At 41.9% G+C, this 19,317-nt stretch overlaps 1 protein-coding gene and 1 long non-coding RNA gene across 3 annotated transcripts in view; one reads left to right on the forward strand and one right to left on the reverse strand.

Annotated features, from left to right (window-relative positions):
- LOC111272326 (uncharacterized) overlaps nt 1-19,120 on the forward strand; it is a 35,711-nt gene extending 16,591 nt beyond the window's left edge. For both annotated transcript variants that reach the window (XM_022853727.2, XM_086973237.1), the window contains 3 exons: nt 4,124-4,225; nt 12,970-13,246; nt 14,053-19,120. In XM_022853727.2, coding sequence (XP_022709462.1) covers nt 4,124-4,225; nt 12,970-13,246; nt 14,053-17,231 — 3,558 coding nt within the window. In that variant the 3' untranslated portion in view covers nt 17,232-19,120. The remainder of the gene's footprint in view (nt 1-4,123; nt 4,226-12,969; nt 13,247-14,052) is intronic.
- Nucleotides 1-19,317, reverse strand: part of LOC111272327 (uncharacterized) — a 38,181-nt gene that overhangs the window by 2,586 nt on the left and 16,278 nt on the right. The window lies entirely within an intron of this gene.

Consider the following 19,317-nt stretch of genomic DNA (forward strand, 5'->3'; position numbering starts at 1 on the left):
ATACCTAAACATCTCACCAACACTCACTCGATAATGAGAAACTTACCGTATGTAAATACAGTAATGATATTATCATGAAGAGAAAGTGAAATGTACCTCTGTAAACGGTGCCCAAAGAATTAGCTATTCTTTATTAGAATTTGATGGGAGCTCTGCGCCTCCCTGTACCCCGTAGTGGCCCTCCTGTCGCGGTCCCCTTCCACTATGTAAAATGTGAAAATCTTACTGTGGCAATGTAATGCATTCGATGTTTCAGAGCCTCATTACCATCGTTACATGCACATATATACTGGACTCATGCTGATAGACTTATAAGTGCGCACATGGATGTTATTTACATATACTACAACACACCATAAACAGTAATCACAACAGAGACTGGTCAACGACATCTCAAGGAAGCACTGAAAAAATGAGCGGATCGATTTAATACGCAGACCCGACGGTGACGGATAATCGATAACGAACGACTGCTTATTTATCGTCAGGTGAAACTTCTTGTACTTTCGTTACTAAGTTATGTTACACATTCGGCAAATCTGCAAACAGAGAAAGGAAGCGCCGGATATAAGTGGACTAGGAGATGGCCCACTCGACCTATTGTGGTAGGACGTGATTGGCCCGAACGATCTTCAAGGCTGAGCCTTATGAGCTTAATCGTTGCTTTTCATAAAAAGCAAGTGTTGCTTAATATGGCTGAGATCCTTAATAGTTTGTAGGAGTTATGCGAACATTACCCGATGAGCTGGGATCGGCATTCAGTATTTGAATAGTGTGTCTTATTGACTGACTCTGTAGCCGGAGGGGCTGGGTGTTGCCCGAGGAAGCCAAAAAGGCGCATTGAGCAAAAAGCAACCACCTTTTGCTATCCTGACATTAAAACAATGTCCTATTCGATATTCGGTATGAATCCGCCGACGTAACTAGCGAACTAACTTTGCCAGTCTCTGGATACGCGATTCTGCCCACAGAGGTTAAGGACGGCAAAAAACAATGCCGATTTCATTAGAAGGGCGTCGTACTGCGACGTAGTAAGCAACCGTCACGCTGTCGACGGCCATCTTCAATTTAAGTGTGTACAAAGCGGCGAAGTTTTTTTGGGTGGGGCACGCATTTTGTGGCGTTCCTCATAGGGGGGTGCTGCGCACCGCCTACCAGCCAGCTGAATCTATTCATTTTAGTAATATTTTAAGGTTTCCGTAGATAAAGGAATAGTAAGCGTCTCATTTATAATACCAAGGTTTATTGTTTTGACGATGTCATTCAGCACGCATGGGTTATTGACACTTCGTGTCTACCTATCAGCTGCAATTTTAAGTAGTCACATTTATCTATTACTCGTTTGTAAATGTTTGTAACTGTATTTTCTGTCCGATCAGCGTAATTTACGATAGATTATCTTGGATTTCGATCAGTGCGGTTTACCAACAGATTACTAAGACAGGTAGAATCTGAATAATCCTTGAAGGGTCGTTATGAGTACAGGTGCTATGCTGTGTACACAGCAAAGGCACTGATCAATCGGTCATCATAATTTATTTAATATATAATTTAATAAAAAGCTAAATCATAAAATCTGACCGCAGATGGCAAGTAAAACCAGCCAAGTGAACAGCTCTAGTTGAAGTTCCGAATCTCATCAAATTGAAAATAGTGAGACCTAGCAAACATAGTCACTCACAGCAGCTACAGCCGTACTTAAGATGACAAGCTGCGGCTTATTGTACGTAAAATCCAGAATGTCAAATAGGATTTTCTTTGAAAACTTTGATACACGCACAGCGAAGCTGAAGACACATGCGTTTCTTACTTTTACCACCTCAATCAAGATACCCATAGAGCCCTTTATTATTACTTAGTGTGAAGGCGTTGATTACTAAAAAGCTTATTGTTTTTATAGGAAAAAGGCTGTTTCAGCGGGGAAAGGGGGCTATCGAGTGCATTACGCGAACTATAACGTGACATGGCTTACTTGTCCATGCAGTGATCTACTAATAAACTTAATAGTGAGCTTAGCATGGCGTGTATCGGTGTCCATTGCGTTTACAGAGAACATATTTCGTTCACTACGCAGCGCAATTAAAAATTCACGTCTCTAGAGCATTTTTGGCTGAGAACAAACGATTGATCTCGTTATAGACGTTTAAACTATTAAATAAGCAGTAAGACTGCCATGTCCAAGGGACTCCATTACATTCGCTAGTTGTTTCCGCATCGAAGAGGGAAAAGAGTCGTAATTTAATTGGCTACAGTGAAGAACTTCCGCCCATTAGCAATATCGGTAAGCGGAGATAATGAAATAGAGAAAAAAATATGGTAATAATAATAAAAATAAGATGCAATGGTCCGATGGAGATAAGCATCGACATTTTAATAGGGCAATCTAAAATGTATAATTTATAATATTCCGACTCGATTCAGCCAACGCAGCTTGGGAAGAGGGGTACGGGGTGGGGGGCCTAAACGCTCACAGGTGGTCCGTCTGATGATCTTCGTCACTTCTACACGTGCTGTTACAACAGGTTATGACCGCGCAACGTACCACCACTGGTTTATTCTACTGTGAACGTTAACAAGTGAAGGCGTCAATAACCGCTTATCGACAGCTCAGAAAACGTTGAAGGAACAATTATGTGACTACCTACGAAAATAAAAAAAACTTCCTGCTCTTTTATTGATTCCATATACGCTCCTGGTTGTATTATATAGTACATTTGAAAGTGGAAAGTATGATAGCAGTGAGCGAAACGTAGTGAGTGCGGTTAGCGTCGAACCGTTATTCAATGAAACAACGACAGGTACAAAAGAAGATAAATGTGTCAACTGATTTTAACATTGAAAGTATAAAACGACTTTCGAATCCTCGTACAAATGTATTTCAATATAGCGTTCAGCAAGGGAGATTTGATTTTGCAACTCCCATATGCGCCAAGTAATACAGATATATCTATCTATCTCATTGCGATGGTCCACTTTAGCGTAAGACGAGCAAGATATGTCGATTACTGTGATGATCGAGCTGCTCATCAAAAAAAGCAGTTTTTTTACCATCATTTTTCGATGAAGTAACGAGTTTTGAGCGGTTTAGCACTGCCAGGCATATTCCGTCGCTATTTATTTAATGCGTATGGCAACAGGAGTATCTTACCTGCAGCTCTTAATATCTTCTAATACATACAAAGTTATATTTATTAGTAATTATACAGAACTGGTCATCTAATTGTCGGCAGATAATGTTAAGAATAAACAGTTGTGATTTAATCTATGGAAATAATTGTGCGTTTTGACGATGATTTTATCTTCCGCATTTTAGCGTATATACGATGCCAAGTAGCTACTATATCTACCCAAACATTGCCACTACTTGGAGCTGGTTCGTCTCACCGATGATGTGAAGAATGGTCGTAGGAGTGCTGTGACGTTTCGTGCGAAAGGACAATTCATAATGGAAGGTTTCCATGAGTTTTTTTTTGCCTGGCACTAGGTCATTATCATTTCCTTTTCCTTGGTCCTTATTTTAAGCCGTTTGCTCCTGCTTAAATCAGTTTCATGCGATCCGTGTAGACATGAAACTGTCGGCAGTAAATAGATGATGCGACATTTTCAAATAAATTTCGTACAATTGCCCTCTGGCTAATTAATCAATGAGTCTACCATGACTTAGTAATTAACAGAGGCCATATTGCCGCGGTAGGTCGACCAGGCAGGTCGATTCCGATATGACCTGATTCCGAACCGAAAAAGTCGTACGGTTCGTTACGCGTTCGTCATACTCAAATACATCAAATAATAAACACAGCGAGCCCAACAATTTACTTTCACAGTTAGTTTCGCGGGTACTAAGATATCCTCATATTTATATATTTCATGCTAAAGTTGGTAACGTGGGGCCTTGATCAGCAGAAATGAATAGCAGAACGTACACGTACAAATTGCAACCTGCAATTTTTTAAAGCTACTTTTTCGAAAATGCCACAAAGTTATATTGGCGGTAATCTCATCTTTACTCAATTGTTTACCTCTAATTTTCGATATCTGATTTGAACATTATTGTTCTACGCATAGATCCGTTTGGACTATTCGTTTGTAATCCGGTAATAATATAAAATTTATTTTGTTTCAGATGAGATTAAAACTATTGTTGTTACTGCTTTACGTGAAAACATCATTAGCGGACGACATTCAAAGCTTACCGCCAACAGCAACAGGGAAAGAAGGAAAAAAGGTAATATTTTGTATGCTCCTCGACATAACAAATCCTGTATCCATGTCAGTGGAATGCGCTTTACGCTTTAATCATAATATACATATATATATATATATATATAGACAATACGTTTATATGCTCCGCCTGAGCAACTCTGTGTTAATGGTGTTGACTGCGTACTTTAAAAAATTTCACCACAGACTTCTATTGAATTGTTTGTTATATAACAGATTACTTGACATCTTAACTGTAACGTAATCTTTTTATTAAAAAATAAATGAATCGCTTATTGCAAATTGCTAGGTATTTTTTTTCTTTTCATTTTTGTCCAACCCTCAAAGCACTATTCAAATTCGATCCTCGGATCAGCGATTTTTTGTTCCTTTTCCCCGAAACGCTTTCCCTTCACACTCCTCTTACGTTTCAAAAATCAGAACTGGGGAAAACAAAAAAAAAAAAGGGTTGGATCTGGTAAATACGAGACTCAAGGCCGAGCTTTTGCTTCTGCCTAAAAGCTGCTGTAAGGGTACTGAAATATATTCCGGCACGCTGTCCTAATGGAGGATCCAGGACTTGTTAAGCTACAGTTCTGGTCTCTTGCATCAGACACAGCCGTGTCATCTTTTTAGAGCTTCTTGATAGTACTTTTTGGTAACCATGGAGCTGGACAGCGTGCATGCTGATAGGGTAACCCTCGATAGTCAAAGGAAGCCGAGAGGAGCACCTTTATTTTAAACTCGGATCGTGTAGCTTCCTTTGTTGAGGTCCGCTTTTGAACCGATACTGGAAGAATGAGGTCTCGGTCGCCTCATCATTGCGTCCCTTGCGTCCACGTCTGGTCAATCGTGATGACGTGTTCAAGCGAGTTTAGCCTCTCTAGAAGTGTCTGAACATTTTTCCCTGACACTGTTCTTCACGGACATTCAGTTGTTTCGGCATTAGCTTTACCATAAGCCGTTTGGCGTTAACGACAGGCCAAAATGATATGACAAAGCCAATTGAGGTCCGTTATGACTATTTAGCGGTTGACACACAACTGTGCGCGATCACATCTGTGTCACAGTCTTTCTAATGGATGCGGACGTACTCGATGCACTCCTGTCCGTTTTCGAAGTGTTTGAACTAGCTACCTTACTCAGTGTTTAGTTTCTTTACACGTAGAACTTCCAACCTATCCAGTTGGTCTGAACGGTCTGAACATTTCGACAAGTTTTGTTTCACAATAGTTACGCGGTTATTCGCTCACACTGATTCGTCCCTATGCATATTTCATTAACAACACTTTTCGTTAACTTAATTGAATTATTAATTATAAAAGTTCTTCTCAATAAGGTGATGTCACAATGGGCACAGATGTTCGGGAGGAGCCCTGGGCCTGGTAAATGTTCAGGCGTTCTTATCACTTTCATAAAACGTACGCACGTACGTCGATGTAGACTGTCTGTTTCGCTTTCAAGTTTCATATTAAGATTTTGTTGCTACTCAGAAAATCACGGTGTACGTATGTACATAAAAATGTGTGTCTAAGCTATCGAAAGCGGTGTGTTAAGCACACAAACAACACAGATCGCTTTTCAGAATTTTCCTGAATCGTACGTAATTTCGAAATGCCACGAGAAAGTTTGCCAGGAAATATTTTTTCTGTAGAATCACGGAAATCTGAGGCTCAAAAAGTTGTATTGGTTATGTCAGCAAAATGTAAAACGAATAAAGTATGCGCAGTCCGGGATTTGTCACAGTGGCGTTTGGGTGGGGTAAAGCAGATATTGAAGCAGACCGATCCAAGGTGACGGAAGATTGCCGTAACGGAAGTATAAGCGATACTCGGACCGGTCACCGGACGTTACGGGGCGATGCATCCAGCGAGGCCGAGAATCAAATCATTGTCTAATTTTCGTCGAAGTCAGAAAAAGGTCGCTCGAAGATACGAAGAAATACAATTGAACGAAAAAAAAAAACATTTCTGACCCTGTGGTCTGATATAGGATGTGCCGTTTAAAGTGGTCTTCATCCTGTAGTTACGTATTGTGTTTCTATAGTATCGAAATTCTATCCTTAGCCGCTAGATACATTCTGTGATGCATATTAATCAACGTACAAGACGTAAAAATGCTGTAAGTCGAGGAGATAGGTTATGTCGCTGATAACAGCCGCAGTTCCTGTGTTTCAAAGCCATGCTCCTGAATCCTGTATGTATGTTATTTGTCACACTGATACATTGATATCTCTTTGATTGATTGATACGGCCAAGTTGACCGTGGCCAATATCTGATACGTTAGATTTCTTCGAAAAAGATTGGAAAAATGAAAGCTTATTTTATCGCACTTTATATCCATCGATTTAAGGTATGCGAAGCCAAGATAATGAGCAATCGCATACAAATAGCGAGGAGTCGTAGGTAAAATATCTTTTCCAGCCGCCGCTTGATGCAATTGCTCGCTACTGCTATTCTCCATTGTTTACGCGTCTTCGAGTAGCGTCATAAAGGATATTTTGCAGTGGCTCGTGCTGCATGTATTGTATACGTGGTGGAAATTAGTGCGGTCTGTACGTGGGCAATCGTATGTCGTTTAACCTCGATCATAACGTTTGCTCAGATGTGCATGTGCGTGCACTGAGGCGAAGAGGAACGGACTGACGAAAGCGGCACTGAGAAGTTCCAGTTTGGCGTACGAAGATTCAACGCAACGACAGAATTTCATTCGTAGATACGAAACGATCATGGCACTCATTCACTGATTCATCTACGCCTAAGAAACCTATTTATTGTCACTTTTTTAGAAAATAGAATTTCATTTTTTACTAATTCTTCGTGAAGAGCGTTACGGCTTATCCGTGAAATAGACACTTCGATAGAACATCTAATGATATAGTCCTGTTTAATACAAATAGCTGTGGCATGTATGAATGAGCATTAGTCAGTAGAAGAGTCATTGTTTCCCTGACGAACAGTTTCCAGCAGTAAGCAAAACTTGCAATTTCAGCGTAGTCGCCGATACTATAGTCCACTTTAGTGCTTTGGATATATCTGGATATGCTTACATGGGGTCGAGTATTTCAAGTGAAGGCTTAATTTCAGTTCAATGTCTGAAGTATTCAGTCGCAAGTGAAAACAAGTACAACATTGGAGCGCAGTAGTCGGTACCTATAATAGTGATAATAACTTACGCTATGTAGCGTCTTTATATAATAAATCACACTGTACCGTATCTGCTAAATCGGTTACAAGACCTGATGAATGAACAGCAACGAAGATGGCAGTTTTCGGTGTGTTACAGGTATGATGTTCACAAAGACACTCCATCATCGGAGCACACGCAGAAATTACTAACGACTAAGATACTGGACCATTTTAGGCGATAACCCAAAATAAAATCGTACCCAAAAGTACAATCAACGTATGCTAGAAATTTTGATACGATTAAAAAATGATTATAATTCTAATCAATTTTTCTCTAATCTGCAAAATCTCTTTCGAAGCCGGGCTCGGTATGGTTTTTTTGGCCGAAGTTTGTTTCGTGATCTTGACCCCTGTTGCGATGCACATATAATAGCTGATCGCTAGAGAATTCTTTACCATAATAGCCGGTACTATTTCAACAAAGTCGACTTCATACTTCGGAAGCGTGTGGCAGCACGTAGCAAGGAGTTCGTCATTCACCCAGAAGCCATAATAAAAATGCGTTCACGTCAAGCATTTTAGTTCGACGGTCTCTTGCAGCCATTGAAGGGAGGGTAGGCTAAGTCAAGTCAGCTCGTACAATACATATCAGACCGGCCAGTCGGTCTTTGTTGATGATTTTCTGATAACGAAAAATTTTCTGGATTATTCCCCACTTCTAGGACCTTCTAGCTCATGTTCCAAGACAATTTTCTTGGTGTGTCTTCGGGCGTTGATTTTCGTCTGGACGTACAGCAAATATATGCCTATTATATACTACTATTGAATAAATTGCCCAGGATATATATCAGCCGCCTGTGGTGCCGCTAATGGTTCCCTATACATACATAGCCAGGCGTACCGTATATCACTCGAATTGGTATAGCGATTAGCTTATAGGCCTCCCGAATGATGGTGCAATCTCATCTGACGGTTCTAACCGTTATCATATATCGCCTGGTCGCCGTTGTGAGGGTTATCCTACTACTTCTGCAGTCCTAGCTGCGTTTAGAATAACCGTTAATTCCCGTTTCTAAGGGCAAAAACCTAACAAATAAAAGTACGCCTTATTTTTCATAGAAATATTAAGTCATATCCATATACCTAACCAGCTACAATCTCGCCTTGAAGAGCAACTTTTTCATCACACCCTCATGGGATTTTATGAAACACGTCCTTAGAACGATATTCGAACGCACGTTATCAGTGGCCCTGCAAAGGCCGAGATGATCCCCGACGTGTCTAAAGCCTTTGAGCACCTTAATCCAACTGCTATCGTACAGCCTACCGTAGATTCTCTAACAATAGATATTTTATTGATTTAATTTATATAATACCGGACCGTTACCAATACTTCCGCTAACCTGCTCATAACACTAAAAAGAAAGTTTATTTCTTCCTCTCTCTAAGTGTTTTGACACTGAATAATCATCTCTCCGCCCTCTCGCTTTAGGTAACCGTTCATTACAGTCTAGTCGCTTTATTTATATTTGCAGTATAATTTCTCTTGGCAACCCTACATCGCTCGTTTTCTTTCTAGGTGTCTGCGTGTAATTTTGGTTCTCTCCAAGCCTTTGATTTTTCTTTTCAAATTATGCTACGTGAACGGTTCTACTGTTTCTTTTCCTTTGGGTTTTCACACCATTATTTGCTACCATGAATCACATAACATTAGGAACAGGATGCTATATGCTGTATCAGAATCTTATTATGATGTGTTTTTGAACTGACCCCAGTCCGCGAATTAGCGAATGCAAATAACAAAAAAACTATAACTTAAATCCTGTTTATTTGCCTGAAGCCATATAGGATCATGTTGTCGTTAATAGTTGCGCTATAATAAACAGTGCAATAACTATGACCCTTTATTCAATATACATGCTTTTGACCTGGCATGAAAGAAGCGGACTATTAGCCATTTACGTCAAATTTAAGACGCAATTTACCTATTGACAAATGAAGAACTTTGAAGGAAGAACTTGAATGAAGGATTATACACTATGTTTACACGATATTGAGAATAGTGAAGGAAGGTATCATTTCCGGTAATATCAATAGGTCCGTTATATTATTTTTAGCCTCAGAGTTCTGCAAATCTTACTCGAAGCTTCAATTCTCCGAATAGAAACTCACACACGCCATTAATCAGCGTAAATCATCTGTTCATCGTGGCTGCGCTTTAAAAAGCGTGTTGCCGTCAGCATCATCGACATCTATGTCTTGCCGTTGTTTCAAATATCGGTAGGTCTTGAATGAAAGAAAAGTTGGCCGCTGTTCTAGAAGACTACACAGTAGTGGTAAACGAATCGTGCAGCTTTGCTAGAGGTAATGTATAGACGTTTTTACTAACACAAAAGATAGTAAAAAGATATGCTTGTTTCTATTTGAAGCTTTGTAGGGCAGTGTAAGGCCCTTCTCCTCCTACTGCACAGGTGAACGGACGAATGATGGCCGCCGTCAACAAGGGGTGGCCCATGCAATGGGCAATTCTTTTTTGGCTCTCATAATACATAGAAAAATGAATTTTCCTCCTAAGACACAGCCTGCACAACCGTCCATGGTGCGTGTATTGTACTGCTTACTTACACTTCTACCAATGCGAATCCAAAACAATAATACAAATAAGGCGAAGCATTCTACCGGAACTCAACTCGGCTGATGGAAAAGAAGATAGCACCTATTTAAGTCTCAGGTTGACCACACATTAGACGAAGATACAGCAGCAGCCGCATCAGACGCAATTGTCAAATATTACGTGTGCTATGACTGCCAGAGATACAGGACTAAACATTGAAACGTTGTCATCTTATATATAACGTGCTGGATAGAATGCACAGGCTGATGATCATCGTAATGCCAATGATAGCAATACTGAGTGACAATGTAGTTACCGCGCCTTCACGACACGCCGGGCACAGCCGCACCAAACAACTTCTCCACAACAATGTACGTCATCTTCGCCGCATAAGCTGGCTCGGTTTAGACGTAGGTATGCATTAGCTGTCTTAACTCATAGAAAAACACAGTCTATTTCAACATGGATGAAACAGACCACTTTGTAATAATGCATCCATATGATTGAAATATCTATGCTGTTGGCGTCGCGCTACACTTATGCGTTAGGTCGGAGGCATGGCCTGTAGCGAAGACTGCCCTTGTTTCGCCTCGCAGAAGGAGCTGCGAGGTACATCGTTCTCTTGTAAATAGAAGGATTCGGAACTACACAGTTTGGCTTTTGTCGAAAGTAAGTTCGAACTTTAATATAGCTCAGGCTTTCAATCGTATACATGCTCTCGTATCACTGTATAACGAAATGTGCATTTGACTGATCGATTGAGGTGCCCATGTTTTTTTTTGTTAAGAACTGTCCCTCAAATCAATCGATCGATCAGGTTATCAGCAGATGTCACTTCGAGATGCTGATATTTATTCGTATTTATTTTTACACATAACTGCCCGAAATTTATAAAGCTCGATTTATATATGTACACCAGCAATAACTTAATCTGATAGTCACTATAACGGTTAAAGAAGCGGCGATAATCATCCCATAACAACAGCATCAACGAGAAAAAGGCACCGCGTGCAAAGCATTGTGGCCGTTGTTACAAAAAATCCGCCAAGATATAGCCTATATCGGTCGGATACAAGTCATCGAAAAAGACCGATTTCAGAATGAACCCTAGAATTGAACAGATGGACAAGCATCACCCGTGGTGATAAATCTATTAACGACAGGGATAGATATGACTTCTTTTGTTTAAGCTGATGCGTTCCCAGATGCGGTACATGCGTCATGTCCTTTGGCCACAGCCATTATTTTATATTCTGAAGTGAAAGAAGGTAGGGAAGTAACAATGGCTAAAGCAACAGCCGCCGACGACAATTACGAGAAGACGACCAAATATATGAACTAGTAGAATTATTTATTATAATAATTGCACGTATACTGGGGCCACTAGTGCCCTTGTAATACGGTGGACCAGACAACGACACTGAAATGAAACGGAGACAAAATCACAGCAACATACATTGTAAGAGTAGCCTCGAAACTCTGATGAGCCCTGTATTCGGTCCATCCATTTTCTCTGTTCTGTATTATGTTTCTTATCAAAAATAATTGTTGGCCATCACTTTTTTAGACTGCTTATATGAAGTACATATTTTTTGTGATTAAAAAGCAAATTGCTTTGTTACTAAAAAGCAGACCACCTTCATTCCTACTCCCTACACATTGAAACTTACTTTTCGATGATACTCACAGCCCAAAGAGAATTCAATGGCGGAGTAATTTTCGCTCCTTTATTTGATGACTTAAGGCCTCAGTTATACAATGTTATTAAGTCAAAAAGTCTAGTCTAGAATGATGGTTCGCATTGCGAAGCTTAAACTAACTCTCCTTAATTTTCCAAGGGAGGATTCGACGGTCGAAAAAAACGTTTCCTTCGATTGCATCTTCGGGACTTCTATTGTCAAGTATCCGTTCGATTGCACCTTCTTTAGCCCCATTCTATCACCCCTCGCTTACATGACTGCGTTCCGTTAAATTAATTCTCCCATTCTTTTTTTATAAGCACTCATATTTTAAACAGTTATCGTCGAACTGCTAAAGTTAGTATTTTTGCAATTTTTCTGTCTACCTGTTCCGTCAGGGCCTGTTACAAGAGCATGTTGATTGAATTAAAATTTAGAAATTCTGTCACTGGTACCTTTGTAAGGTTTAGAACCTCTTAGAGCCCATGCTGTTGCAATAAACAGTACAGTTCCTATGATTTAGTAACAGTCGGTTTTTGAATACATTATGGGTACATTTTTACGGGTTACTAGGCAATATATAGTCAATTTTAATAGGGCATTAAGTCGTTACAAGCTGATCCGGCTGTCTCAGCAGTTTCTCAGCAGCCTACCATTTGTGTCTCCATATGTAATTTCTTTCACTCTATGGTTTCTCGGAGAGGGATATGCCGGATAACGGGATATGCTTGGCCTATATAGTGATTTAAGCTGTGCAACGTGTAACACACCATACACATTTCTAACTGTCTTGGAGTCAATTCACGAAAAAATAATTTTTTACTCAATTCCCGATTTTTTTTTTGTAAAATGAGTAGTAATTTTAGAACACGGTACATGTGAAATGCCAATATTGGCCGATAGGGCCCTTAGACTCCAAGCTCTGCCTACGTGAAAAGCCTTCTCGATTTCGGCAACGCGCTCTCGTCCTCCGGGTCATCTCTTCGATGGTATTTACACTACAAGCTCCGTTCTTGAAGCGGTTGGTGATTCATGTACTTTGCTTTCGCTTAAGGCCTTTTTACCTAGTGTATTCGCTGAATTTCTACAACGTTGTGGCCTTCGAGAAACAAAAACTTGATCACTAAACGTTGATTTTCGAGACTAAAACATGTAATTGCTTCCGAACTCATTTCGTCTAAGATATTTTCAATCAGTTTTCACTTGCAAGATTAAAGTGTTCACCAGCCACATTCCGTCTGCTAACGGCGCGTAGTTCAAAAGTTATTCAGTATCAAGGTTTATCGGATTTATCCGTAACAGCCTAGTAGAATCGACTGACAAAGTGATTTTTTCATATTTCAACAGAAAATTGTTAGGAACCGGCCAGAAACACTTCCTGCTGCCTCTGCACCATCACCTGTAAATGGTGATAACTACAATTTTGGCTATGAAATCGGAGATGGAGATAAGTCGCACAAGTTTCACAAAGAAGTTGGCGATGGAAACGGACGAAAAATTGGCTCTTACGGATTCACTGATGCCGACGGCCGCCAGCGCGTTGTCCAATACGTTGCTGATGAAAATGGGTTTCGTGTACAAATCAAAACGAACGAACCCGGTACTAACTCGCATCAGACTGCAGGTAAATTATTGAATTAGGCGTGAGAAGAGATCATTCGTACAAGTTTCTTATAGCGGTAATGCAACAGCTTGCTTATTAATTGAATAGATAGCACGGAAACGATTTGAGCGTAGACACATGTTGACCTTTCAGCAGAGTGATAGTTCCTAGATAACGTCTGCTTACTGGAAAATAATAGATTAAGCAACAGCCTTTAACCACCAAAATTTATAGGCGCAAGTTAAAATGAGTGCGTTCAGCAAAGTTTCTATATAGTCCATCTCTGATCCTTAGTCATATTTTCCAACACTGACTATGGACGTTCACTTTCCTGAATACTCACGAGACATATTTTTGGTTAAGTTCGATCATGGATATACTCGAAGGTAATAATCAATGAATGCCCCTCACAATCACAACGCAATCAAGACGATCAAAAGAGAGGTTATTATTATTTTATAAAATTGTCCCTTTTGCGCCGAAGGCAGTACTACGTTTCTAACTTCTAAACTATCATCTATGTTATGTTTGATATTTCATCGCTAATGTTAGCTTTGAACTAACTGTTACTTATGTGCTCTGATAAAGCACTAATCTGAGCTCTCAAGTAGCCAGCCACCAAGTGATGCAACAGGGATAACTTTAATATGAAAGTATTCCACAGGCAAATAAACAATCAAAACACATACTAGATTAGATGCTTTGATTTGCAGCCATAATTAAGTTATTAGGACTCATTCAAAAAACATTGTTAGAGGTTGATGAAATTCAATTGATATTCGCCATGAATTAAATCAAACCTGTCACAATTTTCATTTTGTTTGCAGCTTCACTTGTGCAAAAACGGCCAACGATCGTACTCCTCGATGACAAGGATTCGCCTATGACTCTTCCTGTCAAGACTTCAGTGAAGCTACGCGAGCCTTCAGTGAAGCTTAAGGGCTCTCTGTTTACAGCGTCGTCCTTTCATGCACCTGTGTTACCGAACGGCCCGGTGAGGATGTATGAAACAGGAAAATCAGTTTACTTTTCAAGCCCGGCTTCTCAAAGTATTGAGTACAAGCCACATCCAAAGGCTATTCAGATCGGGCCTCTTCTTAATATAATCGGAACTCCAATCACAATGCCGATGCAAAGCCCGATTCTTCCTTTGGGGCCAGTGAAGGTGGCACGCTATGATCCAACAGGACCTTTGGTGGTACCACTGAAGTATCAAGCACCCATCCCGATTCCTAACAACTACCTGGAACAAACACCTTTAACTGTCGTACAGCACTCTTCGCCAACCTTCGAACCGCTGCGAATTAGCTCCACTAAGAAGCAGTCCGAAGGTCACCCGTCAATAATCCGCAAAGAGAACTTTCAAGCTAATTCCCCCAAATTTGACCCCTCAAAATTTAACATTCTTTCTTCTATGTACCAAACTACGCTTCTACCAAATGGTCCAAAAATGTATGATGGGCCTGTACATGCATACGTTCGAGCACCTCTTAAAAGCCCGCCGCCCAATCGATTGATTTATGATGATCCACCGAAAAAGTCACTGCCACGAAGAAAAGTCCTTCGCAAAAAAAAACTAAACCTAAACTCTGATGAAGGTCTCCAGACCACGGAAAACGGACTGGAATTAAGTCAGACCATTCGTGATCAATCTACTGTTTTTTACGTACCTGCAGAACACGCTCCTCCCGTAAGGCGAAGATTGGCGAAACCAATCTTTAAAAAGAAGCGCCAGCCTCTTCAGCATGGCGATGGAACACCGGCAAGGGAACTTAACTCACCACTCACTGGTTCTAAACCTGTTGTATACGACGATCCAGTTGGTGATCTTAAACCAGTGCCGCTATTCGAAGGCTCGTCAGTTACTGGGTTTCTACCCCCACCAGGAAAGCTGGCCGGTCCTTCTGAAGCCTACAAGCTAGTTCGGCCACCAAAAACTGCATCTCCAGAGCCTAGCCCTCTTAGCCAACCGGTGGTGCATTCCGTAGTGGCAGTCCAGGCTTCCCTTCATGACCAAGCTACGCCTGTAGCTCCGCCACGTCGGACGCCAACTGCTGTTGTTGTCCATAAGCCCACCCCTCAATTATCACCAAGTGGTTCTCAGACTGGTTTAATAGGTCAGAGTTACCCGTCAGCGCCGTCTCATTTACAACCTAAACCTCTTTACCAAACACGTCTTAAACAGCCCGCAACGCCTCAGTTTCAATCCGTTCTTCAAGCAACTCCAGGCACGGAAACCCTGAAGATTCCCTTATATCCCAAGCTGACTGAGATTGAACGGGCTGCGGCATTGAAGCTTGCTCAGCAACCGCTTCATATCCAACTACCTTTGAAAGAGGTGCCATTGCAAGCAATCGATCAGCAGAGGCGTCCGGAGTTAAAAATCGTGCCTCAACAGCGAGAATTTCCTCGACACCACGTAGAACCTGAAACTATTCACGACGCACCAGCACCTAACCTTGGATATTATCGCCAGTCAGAACCCGTACAGTTTCCTCAAGCTAGCTCTCCTTCAGGCCTTCCGCAAACTCCTTTGCAAGAATATTTCGCTAAGCAAGCGCCAACATTTCTCCAAAACCAAGAGGCAATCGTTAGCAAATTCACCAATACAGCTCTGACTGTCCCAGCGCCACGTTTTGAACAGTACAAGACTACGGAGGCTAGTTTTAAACATGCCGAGGCCAACGTACATCATCAGCCCCAACATGACCGCCACCACCAAGCGCCACTTTATACGAGACCCCCGCAAGTATCGCAACAACTCCCTAGCGGCCATGCAGCATTTATTCCTACACAGTTAGCTTCGCAGCATTTACATAGCCAGTCAGCGCTTCAAATTGCAGCTCGCGTACATCCTAGACCCCATATCGCTTACCATCAAGGAACATCCCCAGACAACATCCAGGGACCCTCGCCTCAAGCTTCACTGTCTCCAGAAACGTTTAATGATCCTCCAACTGCGGTCCCTCCCCCTTCGCTGCAACCCTTTTCCCTAACCAATCAAGGACCAGGCGTTTTCCAAGAGCCACAAACTCTTCAGGATGCGCCACCTTCCAATCATCAACAGCGTTCTCCTTCTATCGTTCCACCTTCGCAGCCACCACATATTCACACCACTCCAGAGCGCTATGCGAAATCTCCTCAAATTCCGCAATCGCCATTTCCAGCAGCTCCAGTTTCCTCTACACAACATGCACCCTCACATCCATCGCAACACCTTCCTTCGCAGGTTCTTCCCCCACACTACCAACAGCCACCTGTGGCCACGTTTCAGCCACAGCATCAGACTCAACAGCACCCACCCACTCAGTTACTTCAAACAACCCCGCAGCACCTGTCGGCTCCGCAGCAGGTTGCAAGAGCCCATGGCCTACAAGAGGAACATTCGCAGACGCTACAGACACCGCTGACTCAACAATTGTCGCATACTTCTTTACAGCATTTGCAAGGCGGTGCGCCGAGCTTGCAGCATTTACTTCCACCCAACTTGCAGCAACCTCTACAGGCCCTGAACATTGGCTCTCAACAACACCTGCTAACCCATGGTCGATCATCGCAATACCAAGTTCTCGCCCAACCTATTCCGCAGCATATCGAAACGCGTTCGCCTCCCCAGTTTCGGTCTATCCCACAAACTCAATTGTTTCATTCAACCCCTTCACCATCAGCGGTGTCGCAACTCGGACCACATGTAATTCGGTCGACCCAGTTGCAACATCAACCAGCTCAACTTCTTCAGTCACAGCCCCTTCTTCACCCCCAGCTGCAGGAGCAGCCAGTGCAGTTCAGACCACTACCCCTGCACTTCGAAGCTCAGCAAGGGCACATCTCGCTACAGCCGCAGGCGTCTTCGCAAGAGGACGTCGTCAAGACGACGAATACGCAGGCTCTTCAAGCATCCGTGGGTGATTTTCAAGCTCAAACCTTTGTCGCTGAGCCATCACGAAGACCGAAATCGTTGGCAGATCATTCTCCATTCGAGTATATCAAAAAGTCTTCTAGATAGAATAAAATGCTGATGACCCTCATTCATGCTAATCAATTAATCGACAATTCAATCACACCTTTACACCATTTGCCATAGCCGTGGTATAATACTGCACCGCAGAAGGCAAATGTAATAGATACATAATAGATGGCGACAATGACCTAATACGAAGTCGACGACGCTAATAGACCTGCGACGTATAACGCTCATTAGGCTGAGGCCTCATTAACGAGCTAAATCTATCTATTATACAAATACCTACGTAGAACATCTATGTATAGTAGCTCTATAGATTAGATAAAATACAGAATATCAATCAGGCCAAGAGCGCCTCCAGTTTTGCCTAACTTTTCACTTGTATTTACGAAACGTCAGATTTACTCTACTTCACAAGTATAGCTCTACCTTTTCTAGACCAGCTGAAGGACTGACCTCTAGATAAACTATTGAGGAAAAGGGTAAATACATTGGTTAATTAGGACACCGACCGTTCCATTTGTAACACTGCAAGTATACTAGCCGCTCGAAAATTATTTATTTACCAACGTTATGCGGCGACCATACAAACGGCTTTTTTGGTTTTTATGAAATTGTCACGCGATGGTCTGAGTGGTTTTCGACCAGCAGGGAGGTCAATGGCCGTCTGCTGCCATGCGATATCTAGTCCGGTTGCCGTTTATCGAACGATGAAGATACTACCATCTGACAAAGTATCACTCCTTGTTTCGACGAGCTGAACACCATAAGCATTGTCGTAAAGCGTTACAACTTTTTAGGGGTCCGCTGCCATGTGCATAACGCTTAGAATAGATCACGCTTCCGATCAAATCGTTCGTTGCTGAGGCGCTGATGGCATCATCAGACTGCGTGTAGATATTCCCTTTTGACTAGCCAGCAGAAAGGTACAACCATTCCGAAGCCTTCAATGAGAGCTTAATTGCTGCTTTCCACCAGGCAGTCAGTCATCCTTTGAACGTGCCCCGATAGTCGGAACCCACAATGCCGATTAAGTGCCGATAATTTGTGATTTTGTCATCGATCGACGGCCAAGTAGCCAAACGGAGGGACACTAGGGACTTAGTGAACTCGACACACCCATGCGATGACCGCCATTGTCAACGAACCCGTCTCTGGTTATCGACTATTATTACGTCCGGGTGACGCTCCTGATGGAGAGGTTATGCCTGAGCTAGGAACTTCATTGATCCATAAACGCCGAGAAATTCGGACCGCAGTGACATCATCGCCGATTACTTTAGGTGCTTTCAGGAAAAAAGCGAAGCGTTCGAACGAAGTTACATTGAGCGATCTGGAATATACAATGCGTGGAACGGTGGTGCCGAAATTCGCGTTCTAGGTAGATTCATAAGCCAGATAGATCTATTGGAACATGCTTTTATAGTCGTACAAGCCAGTAGCTGTCATCAGGTCCAGTACCGCACACAGTGACAACAATGGAAAACAAACATTTAAAAAAACATCCTTGGCCATGATGTGGTCATAATCGCTATTCATCGATCAACAGCGCCACTCAACATAAGCCTTAAACGCAACGCCTATGAACCATCAGCCTAAGTATATGCCACCTGCTTACGCCACACTGACCAATCAATCGAAAGCGTAACGGTACGTATGTTGGCGATGTCAACTGTCATCACTTCCTGTGAACCGTAGATGATTTGTCTGCTATCACTGCGGTGCGCGTTCGACAGTTACCCGTCCATCGTTTTCGAACACATTTTATCAACACTCTATACAGACAGGTCGGCAGACAATAGGACAGACGATGGTACACTTAATGATAAAGCATCTTTATGTACGATGGTATCAATGAAGAGTCTCAGCAGTGCCAACGGCTCATTCACATTTAAAGGTTAAATAAAGCGTATCTTGAATATATCTCTCAACGCCATGGTTTATTTAGTTCTCTCCTATCTCGTTTCGGCTTCGTGGGTGAACATTCTCCTCGAGCTGATTTTTCGGTTACTGAAAAGTTTTAACTATACTAAGTAAACAGATGCTTTGAGCAGCAAAAATGCTAATCGCAGTCGATAGTAGCAAAGACAATGCCATCAAATAAAGCTTAACTAGTAGTTAACTTACT

Source organism: Varroa jacobsoni, unplaced genomic scaffold (assembly GCF_002532875.2).
Source record: "Varroa jacobsoni isolate VJ856 unplaced genomic scaffold, vjacob_1.0 contig02036, whole genome shotgun sequence".
NCBI classification, from domain to species: domain Eukaryota; kingdom Metazoa; phylum Arthropoda; class Arachnida; order Mesostigmata; family Varroidae; genus Varroa; species Varroa jacobsoni.